Raw genomic sequence first — 21526 nt, 5'->3', positions numbered from 1 at the left:
CATAATTTGGGGCGCCTGGGTGGCTCAGTGGGTTAAGCTGCTGCCTTCAGCTCATTTCATGATCTCAGGGTCCTGGGATCCAGTCCCGCAGCGGGCTCTCTGCTCAGCAGGGAGCCTGCTTCCCTCTCTCTCTCTCTCTCTGCCTGCCTCTCTGCCTACTCTTTCTGTAAAATAAATAAATAAAATCTTAAAAAAAAATAACTTAAAAAAAGAATAAATACCATAATTTGGTGACATGAAAAGATACTTCATAAATCTGGGTGTATAAATACCTTGTAGATTAAATGCACCTTTGTGTGTAAGTTAGTTCTACTCCTTAGAGTATTTTAGTACTCATACATATATGTGACCTGTGTGGTAGTTTTGCTCTCTTGACTATACATTTTTCCTTAAGAGAAACTTTTTTTAGTGTTTAGTGTTTCAATTCTTCAGGTATTTGCTTTGCTGTTTTTCCAAAAATAGTTTTATTACGTTTAGAAAATTATATTAGATGCATTAACTACTTCCTGAGCTTCCCAGTGAACAAGTAAACCCAGATACAATATTTACAAATGTCAGACCTTTCTCTGTTTTCAGATAAAAACAAGCAGCCTTGGGGCGCCTGGGTGGCTCGGTCGTTAAGCCTCTGCCTCTGGCTGAGGTCATGATCCCAGGTTCCTGGGATCGAGCCCTGCATCAGGCTCTCTGCTCCTCAGGCAGCCTGCTTGTCCCTTTCCCACTCCCCCTGCTTATATTCCCTCTCACTGTGTCTCTCTCTGTCAGATAAATAAATAAAATCTTAAACACACACACACACACACACCCCTACACACACACACACACCCCCCTACACACACACACACACACACACCTACCTGCAAGTCTATGGCATGTTTAGAACGTTACAGCCATATTCAACACTAGTGGCCATTTTACAGTAATGACTAGCTGATAAATAAAAACCTAAACCCCGAGAATATTGTATTTGTTATTGTGCAGTGTAAAGGTGGAAATGCATTTTCAGAATATTACCACAAAATTGAAAAGAAAATTGCTAGCCAGGAATTAGAAGCAAACATTAGTAAATGTAAAACATTTTGTTGTCTTTAGCCACCAGGTGTTTAGTATTCATCCAGAAGTGGGTTTTTTTTGCTGTTTGGTATACCAAGATGTTTTCAAAGGCTGGCATTTCATCTGCTTTCTTCTCTCTTGTAATCCCTTAGGCATTGTCAGAGGAGACGGCTAATGGAAAGTGGTACTTTTTATAGATGTAAGAGGTTTAATTAAGTTTCCATTAGACAAAACATTTTTATGAGGTAGATGAGAGTCTATTTTATGCTTCATATTCCATTCATGAAAAAATGGTAGATGGTCATAATTAGAACTCTGTTCCTAGACATCCAGCCTTGGCCTCTTTTGAAATATTCTGATCTTGCACTGCACCACTGAAATTGCGTCACACACCCAAGTATTTTTTATGAAGTTTTTGCAAGCAATAAAGCAGCCTTTCTTTTCTCTTTATTTTCTAAAACATACATGCCTATTAGCCTCTTCTGTGATTGGGATAGGACATAAACCTTATGTTCACACTCAGAGCTGTTAGAATTCTTTTTCTTTACAAAATCATTTCAAGTCTTCCTTTTCTTTTTCATTTCTTTCTCTCTTTTTACTTAATTTTTTGTAAAAAAAAAAAAAAAAGAAGAAGAAGAAGAAGAAGATGAAGATGAAGATGATTCAGGGACGCCTGGGTAGCTCAGTCAGTTAAGCATCTTACTCTTGGTTTTGACACAGGTCATGATGTTGTGGTCATGAGATCAAGCCCCTGTCTGGCTCCACTCAGCGTGGAATCTGCTTGGGATTCTCTCGCCCTGTGCCCCTCCCCCATGCTCACTGGCTCACACACACTCTCTTTCTCTCTGGAATAAATAATAAATCTTTAAAAAAAAAAAGATAATTTAACTTCTCAGCTACAGAAGCACTTCATGCTGTTCTTGCAGAATCCCTTTTTTTTGTTATTCCCCACCCCCTACACACACAGTTCTGTTCTCCCTTTAAAACCTCTCCACCACCTGTTCATTTTGCAGTATCTCTTCTTGTCTGCCTCCTTCCGTTCATTCAGCCGGCCTTGTATGCAAACAGTGTGCTGATGAGTGTGTGGGGCATTAGGGATACCAGGATAAATAGTTCCTTATCTCTGTTCCATAAAGCTTATACGTCTGGGGGCCAGCTGTTAAGTCCACTGCTCAGATTGCTACCGTCCCCCAGGCTTGTCTATATGTGTTTTTTTTGCGAGGACATACCTATACTTTTTACCAGACAGCACTCAGTGCTTATTTTTAAAACGTTTCAGAATCGGAGCACCTGCGTAGTGCAGTCGTGAAGCCTCTGCCTTCAGCTCAGGTCATGATCCCAGGGTCCTGGGATCGAGCCTGGCGTCGGGCTCTCTGCTCAGGGAGAAGCCTGCTTCTCCCTCTCCCAACTCTCCCTGCTTATGTCTCTCTCCCTGTCAAATAAATTAAAAAAAAAAAAATCTTTAAAAAAAAAATTAATAAAAGGTTTCAGAATCTCAGCTGCCATAGATATCTTCCACTAATCTCTCAGTGGAGGGGCTCAGCCATGCATTCCGAAAGTGTAGATGTAGCAGCATGTGATTATGAATATCGGATATACCATTGCACCCATCCATTTCCCCCTGTAGCCCCTGCAAACGGCTACTGTGTATGCAGATTACTTCCTAGTCATTATGATAGTCTAAATTATATATTGCTTTGGTTGTCTTTTTATTTCCAGCACAAAAGATATGATTCGTTTTGTGAGATGCAGTCCCTTTGTTAAACCTAAAAGTTCAACTAACTCATGAAAATTTTGCAAACCTTTCCTTCTTCTAGCATATTAAGTCTTCCACATCAAGCATCTCCAGTGTCCCGCACCCCAAGCCTCCCTGCTGTAGACACAAGCTACATTAATACATCCCTCATCCAAGACTACAGGCATCCTTTCCACATGACACCCATGCCTTATGACCTACAAGGTGAGTCACCAGTTCTTCTCTGTTGTCACATAGCATTATGAATACCTTTCATCTGCATAGTCTTCCTCCGGATGAGTCTAAAAAAGGATGGAAAGATTGATAAAACGGGCTTGGGCTTAGGGAACTGGGGGAAGTGCATACTGTGATCTTAAATAAATAGCGGTCTAGTTTCTTGTTTGTACCTTTATCAGTAGCTAGTGCTTTACTGTCGGTAGTGAAAATTGTGTGATGATCTTTAGGTTTTGTGAGCTTCAGAATAGTCTGCAGATTGTTTTGGGGTGACTCTCTGTATATTGCTTTGAATTTTGATATTTATGAAAATTATTCATTGTTCCCTCCCTGGATCCAGTTATAATGCAACAGGCATGGGGTAACTCTGTTGTGTTATCTTTAAAATAGTGCTGAATTGAGACATTGACAATTTTAACTTTTGTTCCAGTGAACCTGATTCTTCCTTTTAAAAGTAGTTTGAAATGTCAGTGTACTCATTGCACAATGTATTCTGAGTTGATAATAATCATTTACATTATCACAAAATTATTAGTTCTCTTATATCTTTGTAATTTAATAATTTGTATATCTAGGAAGATTTTTCTTTAAAAAAGCTGTACGTACCCATTGTGGAAAATTCAATACAAAAAATGTAAACTGGGAGTTGTCCTCCGCCCCTCCCCCTACAGACGAATTCGGTGCAAAGATTCCCAGAAGCTGAGTTAGTTCAGTAGGTTCTTAGTGATTGTTAGGAGTACCCTGTTTGAGCTCTGTCCAATAGCACTTTCCTCGGGGAGGGAGATGTTATAATTGATAGTGACCATTAGCCCCATATGGTTATTGGGCATTTGAAACATAGGCTAGTGTGATTGAAGAACCAAGTGTTTCATTTTATTTCATCTTAATAAATGTAGATACCCACATCATGTGGCTAAGGGCAGCCCTGTTTTTCACGTAGGTTACTGCCAGATCTCACTGTCAGGAACCACAGTGTTATCCGTTTTGCAGGTCCTCATGTTATCTGTTCCAGTGTAGATAGTGGATGGATCCCCATAGCATTTGTGGTGTTGTCGTATTTTTCACTACATCTGCTCGTTGTCCTTTCCCCCAAGTTGAGATCTCATAATAAAGCATTTTATTCACATGGATTTTCTTGTTCTTCATTACATTTTGCATTGAGTGATATGGACAAGAGTAGGAATTAAAGAAGGGGCAGCCAGGAATCAGATCTGGCCCTTCTGTGATGCACCACTCCAGCAGCGAGGCACCCCCACCCCGCAAATCTATTTACCTCCCTTCTGCTGCCAGAGGGTCTCTGAGTTAGAATCTGGTAAGATAGTGGTGAGTGGGCAAATTTGAGAAAGAAAAAGAAAATCTGTGCTCCAGGTTGCTGAAATTTTTATGTGTAAAACTTGTCTCACCCACAAAATGAAGCCAGAAATAATGTCCTACCTCATAGGTGCTTGCGAGGAGTAAATTCGAGTAGTTTGAAATGTTACTTAAGAGGAGTCGATGAGAACATTTGGTGAAAAGTGCTCCATCAGTGTAAGGGATCAGTGTTGGATCCAGCAGGGCAGCTGTGGCCCAGATTGCACAAATGGAGTTACAAGGCGGGCACGTCATGACTAGAACTTGGACTTCAGCCTCGGTAATCTAGAGATGAGAGAGATGTACAACATTCAGCTCCACTCTTCTTATTTAACTTCTAAATGACTTTCGAATTAGCATTTTAAGATTTTTGTTTATTTCTGGAGTATTAGGGGCATTAGGGAGGGTATTTTCTTTTGTTTTTCAAAACTAAAATAATTTTTTTTCTCACAGGATTAGATTTCTTTCCTTTCTTATCAGGAGACAATCAGGTATGTTATATGAGAAAAATGCTGTTATTTTAATCGCACATTGGAATATTTATAAGTATAATATGTAGCTGAGAGAGAAGATAAATTTCTTGACAAGTTCAGAGTAGTCCTAATTATTATTGTTAAGGTTTTATGAATTTAAATAAAAATAACCTTGTTTCTACTGTGTCGGAGTATATAGTAGGAACAGTATCTATTTGTTGGTTCCCCAATAATTTTTTTAATAAAGAAACAGGGCAATAAATCAGCTGGTAAATTCTTGGCCAAATATCTCCTTAAGAGAAAGGGTCAACTGTCTTCTTTCCTGCTGCTTCTGAGCATATGCCTCTTTGGAAATAGAATTTTGAGAACTGTTTGTTTTACAAATTAAAACAAACAAACAAAAAAACCTAGCAGTTTTATTTTGGTATTACCCCTGCCCCAGTTTAAAATACAGAAATGTCTCTCAAGTTCAAGGATGTGATTATTACTTAAGAACATCTCATTCTGCGAAATGTTTTATTAGGTATTTCAGACATAGCAGATATGCTGTATATATTAAATTTAGGTCTCTGGGGATGCATGGGTGACTCAGTTGGTTAAGTGTCTGTCTTCAGCTCAGGTCATGATATCTCAGGGTCCTGGGATCAAACCCCACGTGGGGGAGCCTGCTTCTCCCTCGCCCTCTGCCTGCCACTCCCCCTGTTTGTAGTCTCACTCTCTCTGTCAAATACATTTTTTAAAAGATCTTTTTAAATTTAGGACTCTGTTCTGCCGAGAAGAAGGTTTATGAATTAGAACTGATGGGTTTTGTGTCTTCTGTTCCCCACCCCCCAGCATTATAACACGTCCCTCCTGGCTGCCGCCGCCGCAGCAGTGTCAGATGATCAAGACCTCTTACACTCGTCTCGGTTTTTCCCGTATACCTCCTCGCAGATGTTTCTCGATCAGTTAAGTGCAGGAGGCAGTACTTCTCTGCCAACCACCAATGGAAGCAGTAGTGGCAGTAACAGCAGCCTCGTGTCCTCCAACAGCCTGCGGGAGAGCCATAGCCACACCGTTGCAAACAGGAGCAGCACGGACACAGCATCCATCTTCGGCATCATACCAGACATTATTTCATTGGACTGATTCCCTTGCCCCTGCTGCTCCCGCCCCCACCCCAGATTAAATGAACTTGGCAGAAAGAAGAGAACTTTGTGCTATGTTTTACCTTATTCTGTTTAGAAAAGTACACAAGCGTGTTTTTTTCCTTTTTTTAGGGAAAAAATTAAAAGAAATGTACAGAGAACAAAACTATATTTTCAGTTTTACTTTTGTATATAAATCTAAGACTGCCTGTCTGATAAAACACTTGTAAAAAACAAAAAACAAAAAACAAAAAAAAAAAAAAAAAAGGAAAGAAAAGAAAAGAAAAAAAGAAAAAAAAACAGTATCCACAAACCACCTTCAGTTCATTTTTTTCCTGGATTCTAAACATTTTTTTCCATCATTTGTCCTATGGTTTTGGTTTTATTTTACTTCAATGGCATTATTTTATTTGCAATAACAGAAAAGGAATTGCATGTATGAAGTTTCAAATTGTGGGCTTTTCTTTGTTGTGGGGAGGGAGCTGGGGGGATAGTTTTCATTTCCATTTTCTAAAAAGGACAGACTTGGATTCTGTTTGTGTGTGCGCATATTTTATCCAGCCTTAAGTTATAAATCTCATCTGTCCCACTGCATTCCCTGTGTTTTTTTCAGGACCTAGCTCGTGGGGGTGTGTTCAGTGTGTGTGTCTGTGTATATTTTTCTGTTGTTACTGTTCCTTCTCCCAAGTTTGCATTCAGTTGATAAATCAGTTGCCTGCTTCTTTCAAAGTGCTTTGAAGGTCTTGAACTCACATATGAGCATCTTTATTGATATCCCAAGTGCATGTTCTCCATCACATATTCTCTCTTATTTGCTAGATACCCCCTGAGAATATGTTTTAGAGATTTGGAGTAAAGCTGTCTGGATAAGGAGTAGGCTTGGCAGACCTGTGAATAATACACTTTAGTCTAGTTCTTTCTTCTAAATTTGGATTGCCAGTATTATGTGTTTAAACCAAGTCTGTGAACACCTGCCTTTTGGCCACAGGGTAACAAGTTTTCATGTAAGATCTTCATGCCAAAGTAGGAAGTAAAAATAGCTTAGAAAGTTGTGTTGGGTGTCTTGTGCAGCTGACAGAGGTAAGGTTACATCACCTCGAAAAAGAAAGACAGTCAGTTATCCTAAAAGTAAATTCTCTTTGGAAAATACAGTGTACCACGCATGTCAGTCTAGAAATCCACTATCTGATAAACAGTTGAAATGCGAAATAGGCTTGATCCTTGGTCATTTTTACTCTCTGGATCTGAGTGTACTTCTTTTCTTAGCCTAGCTATCTTGTTTGTTTTGTTTTTTCTCACCTTTTAAAGAAAAGCATGACATAGGAAGTCAGTTCTTTGTTACTTTCTTTCTTTCTTTAGAATTCATGGATCAATCTGATCTATTTATTAATAATGGAACATGTAAATAGAGTGAGAACTGTCTTTCAGGAGATGAGTGTGGGTTGGAGGGAAGGAAGGTGGTTCTACCTGTGTCCCAAAATCCTCATTAGAGACGGTGTGATGTTCTTCAGGGAGCACCTGAGTGTGTGGAAAGTATCTTCTAGCTGATGGAGAGGTTTAGCTGGTTTAACAGAAAAGATACAAAGAAGGAAGGGGCGTAACAATTACCAGTTTCCCAGGCTGGATCTTTGTATCACAGCTGTTCAGGTTCTCAGAGTTGTTGAAGGACCACCTTTGTGTATAAAAGTGTTTCAACCTTGCAGTGGTAACAAAGTGACCTACTTTTTCCAGGTAGAATTCAAGATGGCTGTATCTTCAGTTGTATGATAAAATTAACGGTTCACATGACTGTGTGGCATCTAAAAATAATACCTGTTTTTACAGCATCTCTCTGCCACTAAATTGTTGACTTGAATTTTGAAAAACAAGTTGGTGTTGATATGTATATGTGTGTGTGTATATATGTATTTATAGACAAGTGTGAGTGACACGTGAGTTATATAGTCTTCCCCTACGCATGTGTATTCCACACATACATGGCTGAGTTATAGTCACTAAACAAGCTGCAATAAAAAACAAAAGATTCATTGTCAGTGAAAACAGGAATTAAGTTTTTTAATGAATATGCTATTATGGTGAGTAAACTCTTTAAGAACTCGCATCACTATATTAACTTAGGCAATACTTAATGGTACCATAATTTGTGTCTAAATTCAGATTGGGTTAGAAATCACTCAAGTTGTGGGGTGTTGCTTCTTATTTCACACTGTAATAGGAAACATTTCTGTTAATTCAGCTACCTAAAATGAATAGTTTTCTGTATTCTCTTTTTTTGTTTGTTTTTCTGTCGTTGTTAGTGGTCTCAAAATTCTGATCAATAACTTTGTGTATGATGCTGAATTCCAAACTCTGAATGATCCAGTTGAAAACCCATCCCTCTCCTTTCTTCAGCCCAGTTTTGGGGATAGTGAGTTTCCCTCAGTGCCCTGCATTATACCAACCTAAGGGAAGAACAGGTAATAGGGAGAAAGAAATGTCTGGTGGCTTTGGTCATGTCTCCACAAGAGAAACGAACTATTTGATTGTCTTTTGATGTTAGTTCATTCCACTCTAAGGAGTTTGTTTCTTTGGAAAGTTGTTGACTTTCCCAAGCGTTGGATGAGTGGTAGCTATCAGTCTGTTGGTCTCGTGGTTGATACTGGTCAATCAGACTGTCATGATCTGTACTAGTTACTGGTAGAGTCACGCACTGCACTGTACTCTTCTAAGTTAAAAGGAGTGCATGGTCATTTGGTCTATTTTTTCCTTAGCCTGCCCTCACTCCCCCACCCACACCAACACTGACATGCTGTCTGTGGACAAATAGCGACTCTTAGAGTCTTTTGGCAAGTAGCTACCATCCCCTTGCCTTGGTCATTCATAATAGGTGTGTATACGATTGTGTTTCTGTACAGTACTCTCTGTGTGGGTGTGTGTGTGTGTGTATACATGCACACATCTTTGATAAAATAGCTGTTTGACTTAGCAGGGTTGAAGTGGCTTTTAATTATTTGGGGGCATTATTGGACACATCTTTTTAAAACAATCTGAACCTTAACCATACCACACTTGGTTGACTAATTTATTTTGAGCATTAAAATTTTTCTTCTGTTAATTGAGATGTTACCACATTTCTGTATCATTACTGACTTAAGAAAGATTGCACTTAATCTTCTGATAAATGTGATTTCCTGGCAGATTTTCCGTAGAGACAAATGTCTGAAACTGAATGAAAATATATCCCGATTTTAAATGGGCTAATTGTGGAAAGAACATTTTTAAACAATTCCAAGTTAAATACATAAGACGCTTCAAGATCTTCAGGACTTTAAAGCACATTTAAAATTATTTTAGTAAGGATTTTGTTTTATCAATACATGTTGAATTGTTTTTTAATTAAAAAAAAACAAACACAAAGCTTAGATTTCAGAAAGAGGGAGGGAGAATAGCTGGTGGTCCCAGAGTGTGCTGCTGTTAATTGTTTAATTAACAAAGGGGAAATGTATATAAAAGATATAAAAGTTACCATAAATTCCATGAACTTAAATCTGTGATTCATTGCCTTAAAACTTTCTCTCTTAGAAATTTCCATACCGCATGCCAAACCAGTAAAATGGCTTTTAAAAATGTATAGTAGACCAATGTCAGTTTGTATAAAAGTACCAAGTGAAAATATTTATTACATGCATTGGAAAAAAAAATTGTTTACCTATTGAATGTTACCTGTTTATGTAGAGCTCTTTAGATGTAATAAAAGAAAAGCCTTCAGTTAATTTGTCTTTTGTAAAATATACTGTGGGTATTCAAGGGACAATCCCTGTGAGAAAAATGATAACGCTTTGTGCTTCCAAAGCACCTTTCATCCAGAGATTTCAAAGCATGGCAATTAACTAATTCTCTCACAACATGCTTTGAGGTAAGTAATGCATATACAGCCATCGTTCCCTTTCTTACTGAAATATGGGAAGCTTTGTACTGAACCATAGCATCTGTTTAGTTTTAAATCTGTTTGGTAATCTGCAGTGTGAGTGCTAAGAGCAGTGTGGCCTTTTTTGTAAACAACTCTAGGTGCTAAGTAAACCAACTGGAATTTCAGGAATGAACAAGAAACCTGGGCTTACTGTAGTGTAAAAAGCCTTTCCTGGGGTAGAGGTTTACATCGGGACTGGACGTGTTGCAGGATCTTAGAATCCTAGACACCACTTACCCTTAATTGGGAGCACTGAGTCAGGGAAGATAGCCGCAGGTGCTGATGGCCGCTGCACGCCACTTAGGTGCTTTGGGCAAATTGTGCTTTGGATTCCTATTTGGCAACTCAGATGATTGATAAAACTTGCTTTAAAACCATCCTGGGACCATTCAGTGACAGAGACATTTTTAAAAAGCCTTGAGGGCAAGTACCCTTGTTTATTCTGGCCCAGAACTTCCTTTTCCTGTCCCTCCAACTCCTGGGTATCCCTGTCTTGTCCGTGGTGTTCAGCTCAGCTGTGCAGGACTTGCTTCTTAACGTCCATGATGAGTCAGAAAGAGATGTGGGGGCAGGCCCCTTAAGCCTTCCCTGAAAGTGAAATGCAGCGTTTCTCGATGGGGTGTACGAGGAGCCTTTGACTTAATGGAAGTTTAAGCACCAGTGTGTGCCTCACCCCCACTTCGGCCTCTAGAAGAGTCCTGGGAGTAGCCCTAACGATTAAGTACTTCTATTCATGTATTCTTGAAAAAAGGCCATACAAGAGTGTAAGCCTCAGACAGCGCAAAACCTGGATGTGCCCTTGCACCTTGTGAGCCTGCCTGGGCTCCCCCAGCCAGATGGTCATGACCTCACCTGCTTAATGTCTGAGCCACTTGCTGCCTGCCTCCTATAGGACCTTTCTGTAGCTCCTAGGAATTCCTGCTCACCCCCTCTGGCAGTTACACTGCTGGGAAAATGAAAGGCTCTCCTTTCTGAGGACCCTGGTTAGGTCTGAAAGCTACAGCATCGTGAGATAATTGGCAGATTATCTGATCTGCCCCGATCTGTCCCCTGCAGTTTCCCTGGTGCTTAGCCCTTAGATTTGTGTTTTGTGTAGCCTCCCAAAAGACACTCCTCCCTCTTCATTTCATTTTCTTTTTCTTGAGCCACTAAGGCACCAGTAAACAAAGCCACAGCCTTGAGAGCCCAATTTTGAGACATATAAGGATGAAGATCTCTGTACTTAGAGCTCTGGCCTCTGCCTGCTTAACGTGCTGGTGTGGGACTCCAGCCCTTTTTAGGGCTGTGCTGACAGTACCAACAGGATCCACAAATGTATGAGCACACAAGCAGTGCTGGCCTGGCCCCTCCTGGTTGCAAACCTCACTGAAAACCCTGCTCGGGCTGGAAGAGGTCCTAGTGGGGCTCTTGCTGTATCCTGGCCATGGCCTGTTCCATCCCTTTATTTATATCTCTGATCAATCTGGCCCACCATCCTAGTGCTGTGACCCTCTCTGATAACAGGAGAGCTCAAAACAGACGGGAGCTCCTCCAGCTCCGCAAGGCTCTGATAAAGGCAGCAGGTCACATCTGGTGGCCTGTAGTGTAGGTTGCAAAGTCCCATCGCCCTCCCTGCCATCTAGCTGATGCCTCTTGTAATGTGACCGTGTTCACTCTGTACTCTGTGTTTATGAATGAATATCCTGAACCATGTCACTGTGTGTCACGCTGGGAATAAGAATGTGTAAAGTGGCCCCATGGTGCTGCCAGAAATGTTAACCATACTTGTTCGTTCGTTTGTTTTAGCTCTTTGCTTGATGCTAGTTTTCTGCTCAGCACTGGCTTTACTTTGGAAATGTGGAAGATGGTTCCAGCACCAAAAACAGACACCCTCAGTAGGCTCCATGAGGTAAGAAGTCGGAGTCCACCTTGAGTTTAGGGATCCGACTGAGGCTTTAAGGGGTGAAATGACTTACCCAGAGTCACACAGCTGGGACATGGCAGAGTCAGAACTGGAACCCAGGCCCAACTGCAAACCAAAGGCTCTCTCAATGCCGTAAAATGCTGGACCAAAGGCACTTGTTAAAAATCAATACAAATCTTTTATTAAAGACTACTAATGCTAGGCTGAAACCATTTCATGTCATTGCTGAGTTTCTGCCCCGCCACCGCTGCAGTCAACTCATCTCATTTTGCTGCAGCATTTACCAGCCCCCACCCCAAGGTAAAAGAGCCTTTTCTTTTTAAAAACTTCACAGTCTGAGTTTTCAGGCCTGGGGGAGGCTCTCTTGCAATTCTCTTCATTCAGTAGTCCCACACAGGAATGGTGATCTTGTGGATAAATTCATCGTACTTCACTTTGCCATTTGGTTCGATATTTGCTTCCTTGAAAAGATCATCCACTGCAATAAATCACATTAATTTTTCAGTTTGGCTATAGTGTTACATTATAGCACATCGAATTAGTTATTGGGGGTTGAAGCTCCCCAAAGGTCTTTCCTGGTGTCCAGTGGACTGTTCCTGAAGACCAGGAAATTAACGAGTGAACAGAACAGGACGACTCACCCCTATCCCTGAAGACAGATTCAGTTTTGAGTGAATCAGGCTTTCTGCAGGAGCCCAGGTAGATTGTGGGGATGTGCTAGTGGTGAGTCCGTCACTGAAGCCACCTGGTGCTTGCTTGCTTCTTTGTCTTTTTTTTTTTTCTTTCTTTTTTAACAAAAATATCTGTGCCTGTATTTCCAGAAACATTTGGTATGGATGTTACCTTCTATAACCCATTCCCTCAGTCTCCCAGCAGAACAGCCCCATCCTGGGCCACCCTGCCCTTAGCTTTGGCCTACCCCCAGCCTGCATGCCTTCCCTTCCTGCCCCACCCCAAGTGGGGACTTAGTGACAAGTGGTGTCTGCCACCATCACCTCTTTTTTAAAACGTGTGTGTTTGGGGGGGCGGTAGTAGAAGAGAAGATAAATTCAACTGTGTCTAAAGCTCAAAGTGTACAAAAGTGTCATTGTTCTCTGACATTGCTCAAAAAAAAAAAAATCATTTCATTTACTTGTTTCTTCTGGTTCTGGATTCTTGGGACAAAATACTAGCTTGTCCCAGATATTGGCAAGAAAGGCCATTTCGACCTCCATTTCTCCACAGTGGCCTCTTGGTGCCAACCTGCCTTTGGCTCTTTGGGCCCATCCTCATCCCCTTGCAAAAACTGTTTCACTGCCCTGTGTCAGCTTCCCTGGCTCTAGAAGTCCCTGACATATAATTCTGGGCAGTTGGAAAATCTCCTGCGATTCTCTGCTTAACTATCCAGCCTCCTCTAAAATGTAATTACTATGCTCAGTGCCTAAGCTGATGGTAGTTCTCAGTATTTTTAGAATGTTGAGGAGACTGTAATTTATCCTGTTTCATGGAGAAGCTTGTACCCATCAGCCATTGGGGTCAACCCTTTCCAGTGGACAGGCCCAGTGGCAGCTGCAGCTCAAGCATACAGGCCCCTCCTGTCCCCAAGAGGGGCTGTACTCCTCAGCTGAGCGCTGGCCACGCCTTCTGGGTTCACTCAGATCCCACAAAGACCCAGGGGGCTGAAATCAGCCTGTTCCAGGCCTTAGAATGGAGGCCTCCCGGCAGCCTCCTCCAGCCTTCGGAAGATGCTTAATAAAATTGAAGATGTTCTTTTAGTCACCCAGGGTAAAGGATTCCTACTTCTCATAGCATCTTTCCTCCCTCCCATAGCAAGAGGAAGGGATGTGGGTCTTCCTGCTTGTCTGGAACACATTACCAGTTTGGAATGTTTCTTCCCTGGTTAAACAAACAAGAGATGGGTGTGAGTCTGGGGGGCCAGGGCACGGCTTCAGACAGAGATCATTAACCGTGAGAATGAAGGCCTCTGCTGCCCTCTCTGCGCCCCCGCCAGCACTCCACCTGCAACATAAGAGGCCGAGCAGTGTCCTAAGAGCCTGAGCGCAAAGGAGAGCCCTTGTGTCTCACGTTCCCATGAACGCAGCCACAGTGAAAGATGAGCTCACGGTTGCCGCCAGCCCGAAAAAGCAGGGAGAGCTCAGTGTGCCTTCCGTAGCGCTATTTTTAAATGCTCTGTGCTGTGCCTTAGTGACCACAGATAAAATCTAAGCGAACTGCTTTACAGAATGCTAGCTCCTGGAGGGACCTGAGGGGTTGTCTACTGTACTGTCGTTTCCCAACCAGGAAACCGTGGAGGCTGAAAGAGGTTAAGAAACACCTCTGAGGGTCTGGGAGAGCCAGGCATCAAATCAAATTCAAGCCACCGGTTTGTTGTGATTTAACCAAAGGCTAAAGGTCCACCATTCCCAAAGCCTTTCCCTCCACCTGCCTGTGTCCCAGCCCAGCACTCGCGTCTCTGCCACCGGCAGGCCCAGAAGCCTAACTGGAAATGCCAGCCTCTGGTGGCAGCCCCCGGACGGCTGCTGTGACAGGGGGGAGGGGCAAGGCTGGAAGAATGCCGCCTGGCGTCCCAGCATGGGGGTCACCCCCTACAATGGCCAAAGGGCGTGCCCAGAAGACCCCAGCCCCTCATCCTGCTCCAAGGCAGGAAAGCCCACTGGCCTGCTGGAAGATGCGAGGCAAAGACCGCCGCAGACGCTCCTTCTGGAAGAGCACTTCAAACCGGCTGAGTCATGAGAAGGGGGGCAAAGTAGCATCTCAGTTTGGAAACCCTCAGCATCAGCAACCACTTCAGAAGACAGCTTTGGCGAGGGGAAAGAGTCTGAGGGTCCGTATGTGTGTCGAACAGACTTGCATTCACGCCCCAGCTTGTCACCTGTAGGTCATTATAACAAGGGCACTGGTGCCTCCAGGGGTCTTGTGAGCACTAAATGAAGGCCCAAGTAGATCCTAGCATGCTCTCCCCAGGCCTTCCCTCACCCTGGCAGCCTTCTCCCGTCACTCTCAGGCCCCTACTCTTTCCCTTGGGCTCGAGTTCACTGAGTATGACACGGAGTCACAGCCGTCTGGGCAAACATCACATGCGGTGTCTGCACAGTCCTGCCGACTGGGCTTTGCTGCCCTTCCCGCCCCCTCCTCCCTCACTGTTGCAAAAGAGGGACTCAGGCCTTTACCTTCCTTGTGGGTGAGCTTCTCCCCCAGTTTCATGAGTTTGGACCGCAGCTCAGACGCCATGATGTAGCCTTTCTTCTCCTTGTCGGTCATCAACATGGCCAAAAGAATTTCTTTCTTTGGATCCTCTTGTTTTATTTGCGAGTGCATGATGGTCAGGAAAGTGGAGAAATCCAGCTCTCCATCTCTGTCTGGGAAACCCCCCCAACACAGCAGACTGAGCAGAGAGGAAGAGGCTCTTCTTGGAGAAGCTAAATGGCCTCCTGCCCAAGTCTATGGCCAGCTCAAGGGCCCCCAACTCAGAAAGTGCCATGCTGGCGACAGTTATCATGAGGAGGATGCAGCCCTTCCTATGGAGCCCCCCCACCATTGATCTGCCTCATGAATCCTCTCAGGAGCCCTCAGTGACTGGGATGACCCTTGCCCCATTTTGCCCACTAAGGCAACAGAGGCCCCAGAGCATGGAGTAACCTCACAGGATGGTGGCAGGACCAGGATGGGGCGCACTTCCTCCGCTCCCATCTGGGGGCTCCCCTCCTGCCCTGAGCTGGAGGGAAGTACTCTCTGCATCCATCCTTCCTCAGTGGCCACTGCAGCACACCCACAAGGACAGACAGGTGACCCCACCTGAAGCCTCAAGCCCCAGCCCCACTCCCTCTTCGGCCTTCTCCCTCACCGCAGCCTCTGCCCTGGTCTCCCCAGCCCAGGCCCCTCCTCCAAGCATGCCTGCAGGCCTCAGCCCAGGCCCTGGCCAGCTACAACTGCAGGAAATCAGAACTTCCCCTGACCACAACTTCCTGTTTGGAGGACACAGAAGCCAAAGGAAACCACCACCCCATTCAGAGCTGGAAATGGGGATCTCAGTCCCTGAGCACCCCATCAGCCGGCTCCAGATCTTCAGAAGCCCTCCCACCCCCCCATGGCCTCCCAGTGCTGCTGCAGGTACGCTCTGATGGGACCTCCGAGTAACCCTAGCCGATGGGTGAGGAAATGTGGTCCAGGCACCCAGAAGTCACCTCTGGGCTCCAGGTCAAGTGCACTTTCCAGTCCACCTCCTTCCTCTGGGCCAGGTTTTCCTTCCTGTGTGTCCAACTACCAGGGCAAACATCTATCCGGCCTCTGACACCTCTCTGGTATTTCTCATTTTTGTTTTTTTTTTTTTAAATAAAACTTGTTTCTGGTTATAAAAGTCCTAGGTGTTCCCATCATCAAACATTAAAGAAACAATAAAGGGAATGAAAATCATCCCTAATCCCATCACCAGAGAGAACAATTATGGTAGCATCTTGGGTGGGTTTTCTTCTACCTTTTTTCTCCACAGTGTTTAGGGGGTCGGTCTTTGAAAGAAGAATCGGGTCCTAACCCTGATTCCACCACTGAGTTAAGAACTTGGGCAAATTACCTAATGGCTCTGAACCTTGGTCCTTACCTGTAAAACAAGAGGATGGTGCGTACTTCACAGAGTTGTTTGAGCTAAGCATAGGACAAAGACTCAGTGAAGGGAAATTGTCCCAACACGTGGGATCACTATTAACACAGTCTTTACTGCAAGTTTGTGATAATGGAATGCCTAGATCCTGTGGTCTTCTGTGACAAACAGGCATGTCTCTGGTTGCCGTGGGGCTTCCAGGAAGCCTGAGTGATACACAGCACACCTGGCCACATGTCTCCACCGCGTCTGCTGGTGAGTTCTGACTTCCACCTGTACCTCAAACGTCTGAGCTCTTCATACCCACCTGCTGGGCCCTACGCCAAGACGCCAGCTACAGGACTTGTCCCCAACCCCCAGCCCAGCTGGTGTGTGCCCCTCCAGCAGCCACGTCTGGCCCAAACCACTCACCGATCCCGTGGATCTGTAGGTGCCGCTGCACTTCCCTTGGTGTTGGGCTAGCCCCCAGGCACCTCATCACCACCATGAGGTCAGTGGCTTTTATCTTCCCCCGCTGCTCCTTGTCATACAGGGAGAAGCATTCCTTGTACTCTGTGCACAGCCCAGAAGGAAGAGTCACCTGCATGTAATTGCCCTCCACACCCATGCCTTGCCTTCCCCTTCCCCTCCCCTTCTTCTCCCCTCCCCTCCCCCTCCCCTTCCTATCCCTTTCCTTCCTCTTCCTTTCCCTTCCCCTTGCTGACTCTCCTCTTGAGTTTCCAGACACAGCAAATAAAAATACAGGGCTGCCAAGTTAAACTGAATTTCAGATAAATAAGGAATACATTTTTAGTATAAGTATGCCCCATGTTTTGCATGGGATATACTTATACTAAAAAGTTTTTGTTGTTTATCTGAAATCCAAATTTAACTGGGTGGCCTATATTTTATCTGGCAACCCTATCCCCTCCCCCTCCTGACTTCCCTTCTGCCTCCTCCGTCTCTCTCCCTTCCTGCCTCTCCCTCCCCCCTTTCTTGTTTTTTTTTTTTTTTTTCTTTCCTCTTTTCTCCCCTTCCATAACTGACTAAAACCAAAGGAAAGCAATCCTACCCTCCAGGCCAGCCCATGGAGACCTGGAGTTTACAGCAGGGCCTGCAGACTCTAGAGTACCTTTGCAAAGACAGCTTATAAGGGAAACCAGGGAAATTAATGCCCCGGGTAGAAATCCCCTCTGGGAAGGCCTGGTGGAGAATGGCTGTCCTATCTGGTGAGTTATTATCACATCTGTGAGCACTGCTGTGTCCACGCTCCAGCCTCCCACCTCCAGGCTGCTGAACCCTCAGGCAGTCCTCTGACACAGACAGCCCTGGTCCTATGCTTAAAGACTCCGTGGGACTATATCTGGCTGGCTGCTCCCCCAACCCCTCCTCCTGGGGAGGAGATGCAGTGGCTGCCAGGAGCTAAGGCTCCCCTAGACACAGCAGAGCCCAGCTCCCTGCCCTCGGGGCACTGTGAGACCCGCAAGGAGCTGAGGAGGATGCCTGGGCCCCACCTCTGAGATTCCCAGACAGGCTGGAGTGGGGCTGCAGGCAGAATTGGTCAAGAGCTTCCCTGGTGACTCTAATCCCTGAGTCCCACAGCAGAGCCCCATCGGGGCCTCTCAGCATTCAGCTCCCCTGTGCCTCTGAAGCCACTCCTCAGCTGATAATAACAAAACCAATGGCAGGCTCACTCTACGGAGCACTTCCCCTGGGCCCTTGTTTCATCCTGCCATGCCCCTGTGATGCCCAGTGCAGTGCCTCTACTGTTTCCGTAGTGCCAAGGGGCCACTGAAGGCTGTGGCAGCTGAGGGCCTGGGGAGGGAGGTTGGTGGGGGGAGGCAGTCTGGCCCCTGAAGCAGAGCTCCACCCAGGCCACTCTGGATCCTGGGTTCCTAGGCAGAGGCCACCAGAGGATAGACAGGAGTAGGGGGAGGCTGAAGGAAGGTCGCCAGCTTCTGCCCTAAGGCCCTTTCATGTTCCCCAATTAAGGCCTCTCCTTGAGGATTTCAGGGGCGCTGCTAATAAAAGGCAGCTTCCCTGGTGGGGTTTAGGGACAATTAGCCAACTTTGTGCCTGTGGAGAGGCTGAAGGGGAAAGCCTAACCCTTTCAGAACTTTCCAGAGCCTGGGCTTGGAGAGGGCCAGAACACATGAGCAGGGGACAGGAACTGAAGTGGTCTAGAGGAAGCAGCACCAGAGCCTGGCCTAAGATCCCACCTTTGGTTCCTGCAAAACCCGATTCCCTCCAAGAGGGCGCCATGCCAGTGGGGGTGATGCCACCACTAATGTGGGGGCACCCTGAGGGAGCCACCCTGCATGTAGGGCTTAAAACTCCCCCAGCACCCTTCCTGGGGACCTCTCATGACCACCCACCATGTCTTCTGAGTCTGCCCCCTGAGTCCTCAGACCATGACTGTTGTCCCTGCCTGATGCCATCACACCCTTGGGGCCTAGAATTGGCCAGACTTCACAGACAGGCAACTGCCTCTCCCACATGGATGAGTGACTGGGACCATGCCCCTAAAAGCAGCGGGGTCAGGGGCAAATGGAGTCCCATCTCCTAACTGTTAGGTAAAACACGTTCTATCTTCCCACATTGACAAATATACCATTGAAAGACCCAGAAGGCCACCGCTGAATGGGGACCCCCGCGCTAGGGCAGGACAGCAGGCCGTTCTCCTTGCAGCTCCCTTCCACCCTCCCTGCTTCCCCTTTCTGGCCTTGTCTTCTGAAGGGCAGGCCCTGTAACCTCCCATATATGTTACTGCTTTTGTTGTCCCCCTCCTCTCTGTGTGTGAGCGAATGAACGGATTTTGTCTGTCGTGTTTGCTGCCGTATTTTAGAGCCTAGACCTGGGCTGGCACAAAGAAAGGACTCATATTTGGAGAATGAAAGAATAAATGGGTTAAAAATCCCCCTCAGGTCTTCCCTTTGGGAATGCAAAGACCCTGGACCAAAAGAGGGCCTCCCCAGGGCCTAGATGAACACCAGTTGTGTGCTGGTGCGGGTGTAACAACCAGCTCTGATGGCATATGGACACGAGTTTATTATGACGTTTACAGACATCGAGGACGTGTAGCATGCCACTTATAAGTAACAATAAAATGTGCACTGTTCTTTATAAGTTCCGTTCCAGGCAGCTGATTGTCACAAGTGAGTTTTGCCAGCTCTCGTGTCCCTTGCCAGCCTACAGTTTCCATTCAACCATGGTTTGCCGAGCCAGGCCGCATGCCAATGAATGCAGCTCTTTGCCCAGTGAAGGTATGGTCATTTAATCTGGTGATTACCATCACACTATTTCTCACCCTTGTACAAATTCATTAAACTGAAACCTCTTTCAAATTTTCAGCACTGATGATAGGGTTATTTTAAAACATTCACTGTATAGATGCAGGGACTGAAACACTATTTGATGCTACTTTATTTAATAATGACTGATTTGAACAAGCAGCTCAAAATATTCGTCACCCAGCTCATGCTAACTAGAGCAAGTCTGGGTGACACCATGTGCCCGACTGACATCTTCTCTGCCTCTTGCTCACAGTGTCATTCTCCCTACTTCACAGAGGAGAAACTGAGGCTCAGAGATGATGGAACCCCCAGTCTGCTGCCTCCAAGACTCCCGCCCTTACCACTCCGGTGAGCTACCTCTGCGCAATCTCTCATTCGAGAAACGTTAATGGCTGCTTTCTTACTGTCGGATACAAAGGGATACAAAGGGAAGCGTCCCTTCTTGCCTTCTGGGAGTTTCACAAATCCTGCGGGGGGAGGGCAGTGAGCCTCAAAACTAGGCGTGGGTTGGTGGAGGGGCGTTCCTGAGGCCGACAGCCAGACTCCAGCCCTTAGACTTGGGAAAGAGAGGCCCTTGCCCTGGGCCTTATGTTTTCACAGTCCCTACTCTGGCCTTCTCTTGGGATGAGGAATGTTGAGCCATCTAAGACAAGGTGCCCACCCAGACCCTGCACCCCCTAATACCCACCCACTCTAGACCAAGCTCTGGGGGCCCAGAACTCTGGCATTCCTGCCCAAGAAGCGCTAGGCATACCTCCAACACCTGTAGGACCCTTGCTGGGCTCTGGCAGGCCCCTGGGTTCTGTGTAACCCAACTCTCCCCTCCTGGCCTTCTGGAAACACAACTCCATGCTGTGCTACACTGAGGCCGGCTGGGCGGCAGGTGGGCTGGGGGATCGGGTAGTAAGTGCTCCAAATGCTGCTTGATGTCAGGGCACAGGGGACCACAGAGGCCACCTCAGCCCACGCCCATTTCACAGATGGGGAGACTGAGACCCAGAGAGTAGAAGTGCCTGCCTGAGAGTGCAGACCAGGTCTCTCAGCCACAGCCAGTTAACAGGGCACTCCCCATCTCCCATCCCTCCTCCCAAATCCAGCTATCTGGTCCTGGAGAAGCCTCTAGCGGGCGCCCTCTCCTGTCTCCCCCACCAGTAAGTCCCACTGACAACTGTAACACCAACACTTCACCTCTGAGCCCTACCCCCTCCCCTGCAGCAGGCGCCCCCCTGCCTGTGGGTGGGCCCGGCTCTCCCACCAGCTGCCCTCCTTCCCACCCACAGAAAAAACGAGCAGAGCAAATTGCCTAATGAGACCCACATTTTGCTGCAAGTTGCTAATCAAAGAGCAACGCCAACCTACCATTAATTTGGTCCTGGGAAAGGAACTTGGCCTGTAGCAGAGAGAGGAAAACAGTCAGGGAGAGGAGCCCGTGAAAGCGCCCCCACCCCCCCGTCCCCCCAACCCCAGGGCAGCCAGGCTCCACAATGTCACAGGCCCCCACTCACCATCCTGGGCCTCAGGCTGTCGCTTGCGGGCTTGAGGCTCCCACAACTGCCTGCTCCGTCCCTTTCCTCCCAGCTTCAAGTCGAAAGTCCGCCAAGCTGGGTGGAGGCTCCGTAATAAATCCGCGGCTGCCATGGAGACCAGGCCGGCGCCTGCCCGGGTCAGATTCCAGCTTCCCCTGCGCCTCGGATGGCGGCGGTTTTGCTGTGAGTCAGTGGGGATGCAGAAGGGCCCCACCACCACTTGTCCTGCTTCGGGAAGCTGGTGCTCTCTAGCAAATGGACACATGCCGCAGTTCCTCCCTGGGGGGCCCTCCATGGACGGGGTGGGGTT

General features: G+C 46.1%; 2 protein-coding genes across 2 annotated transcripts in view; one reads left to right on the top strand and one right to left on the bottom strand.

The window, feature by feature from the left end:
* PIAS1 (protein inhibitor of activated STAT 1) overlaps positions 1–9721 on the top strand; it is a 123657-nt gene extending 113936 nt beyond the window's left edge. The window contains exons 12-14 of the mRNA XM_082737000.1: positions 2868–3010; positions 4823–4860; positions 5677–9721. Of these exons, the coding sequence (XP_082593126.1) occupies positions 2868–3010; positions 4823–4860; positions 5677–5970 (475 nt within the window). The 3' untranslated portion in view covers positions 5971–9721. The remainder of the gene's footprint in view (positions 1–2867; positions 3011–4822; positions 4861–5676) is intronic.
* Positions 9722–11979: 2258 nt separating this feature from the next.
* On the bottom strand, positions 11980–21526 carry CALML4 (calmodulin like 4). Its single transcript, XM_082737016.1, is given in 7 exon segments — positions 11980–12299; positions 14992–15180; positions 16830–16970; positions 21050–21080; positions 21196–21248; positions 21251–21307; positions 21310–21526. Coding segments are annotated over 7 exon segments (771 nt in total). The 5' UTR covers positions 21512–21526; the 3' UTR covers positions 11980–12201.

Source organism: Mustela nivalis, assembly GCF_964662115.1.
Source record: "Mustela nivalis genome assembly, chromosome: 6".
NCBI lineage: Eukaryota > Metazoa > Chordata > Mammalia > Carnivora > Mustelidae > Mustela > Mustela nivalis.
This window is presented reverse-complemented; position numbering and strand designations above follow the sequence as displayed.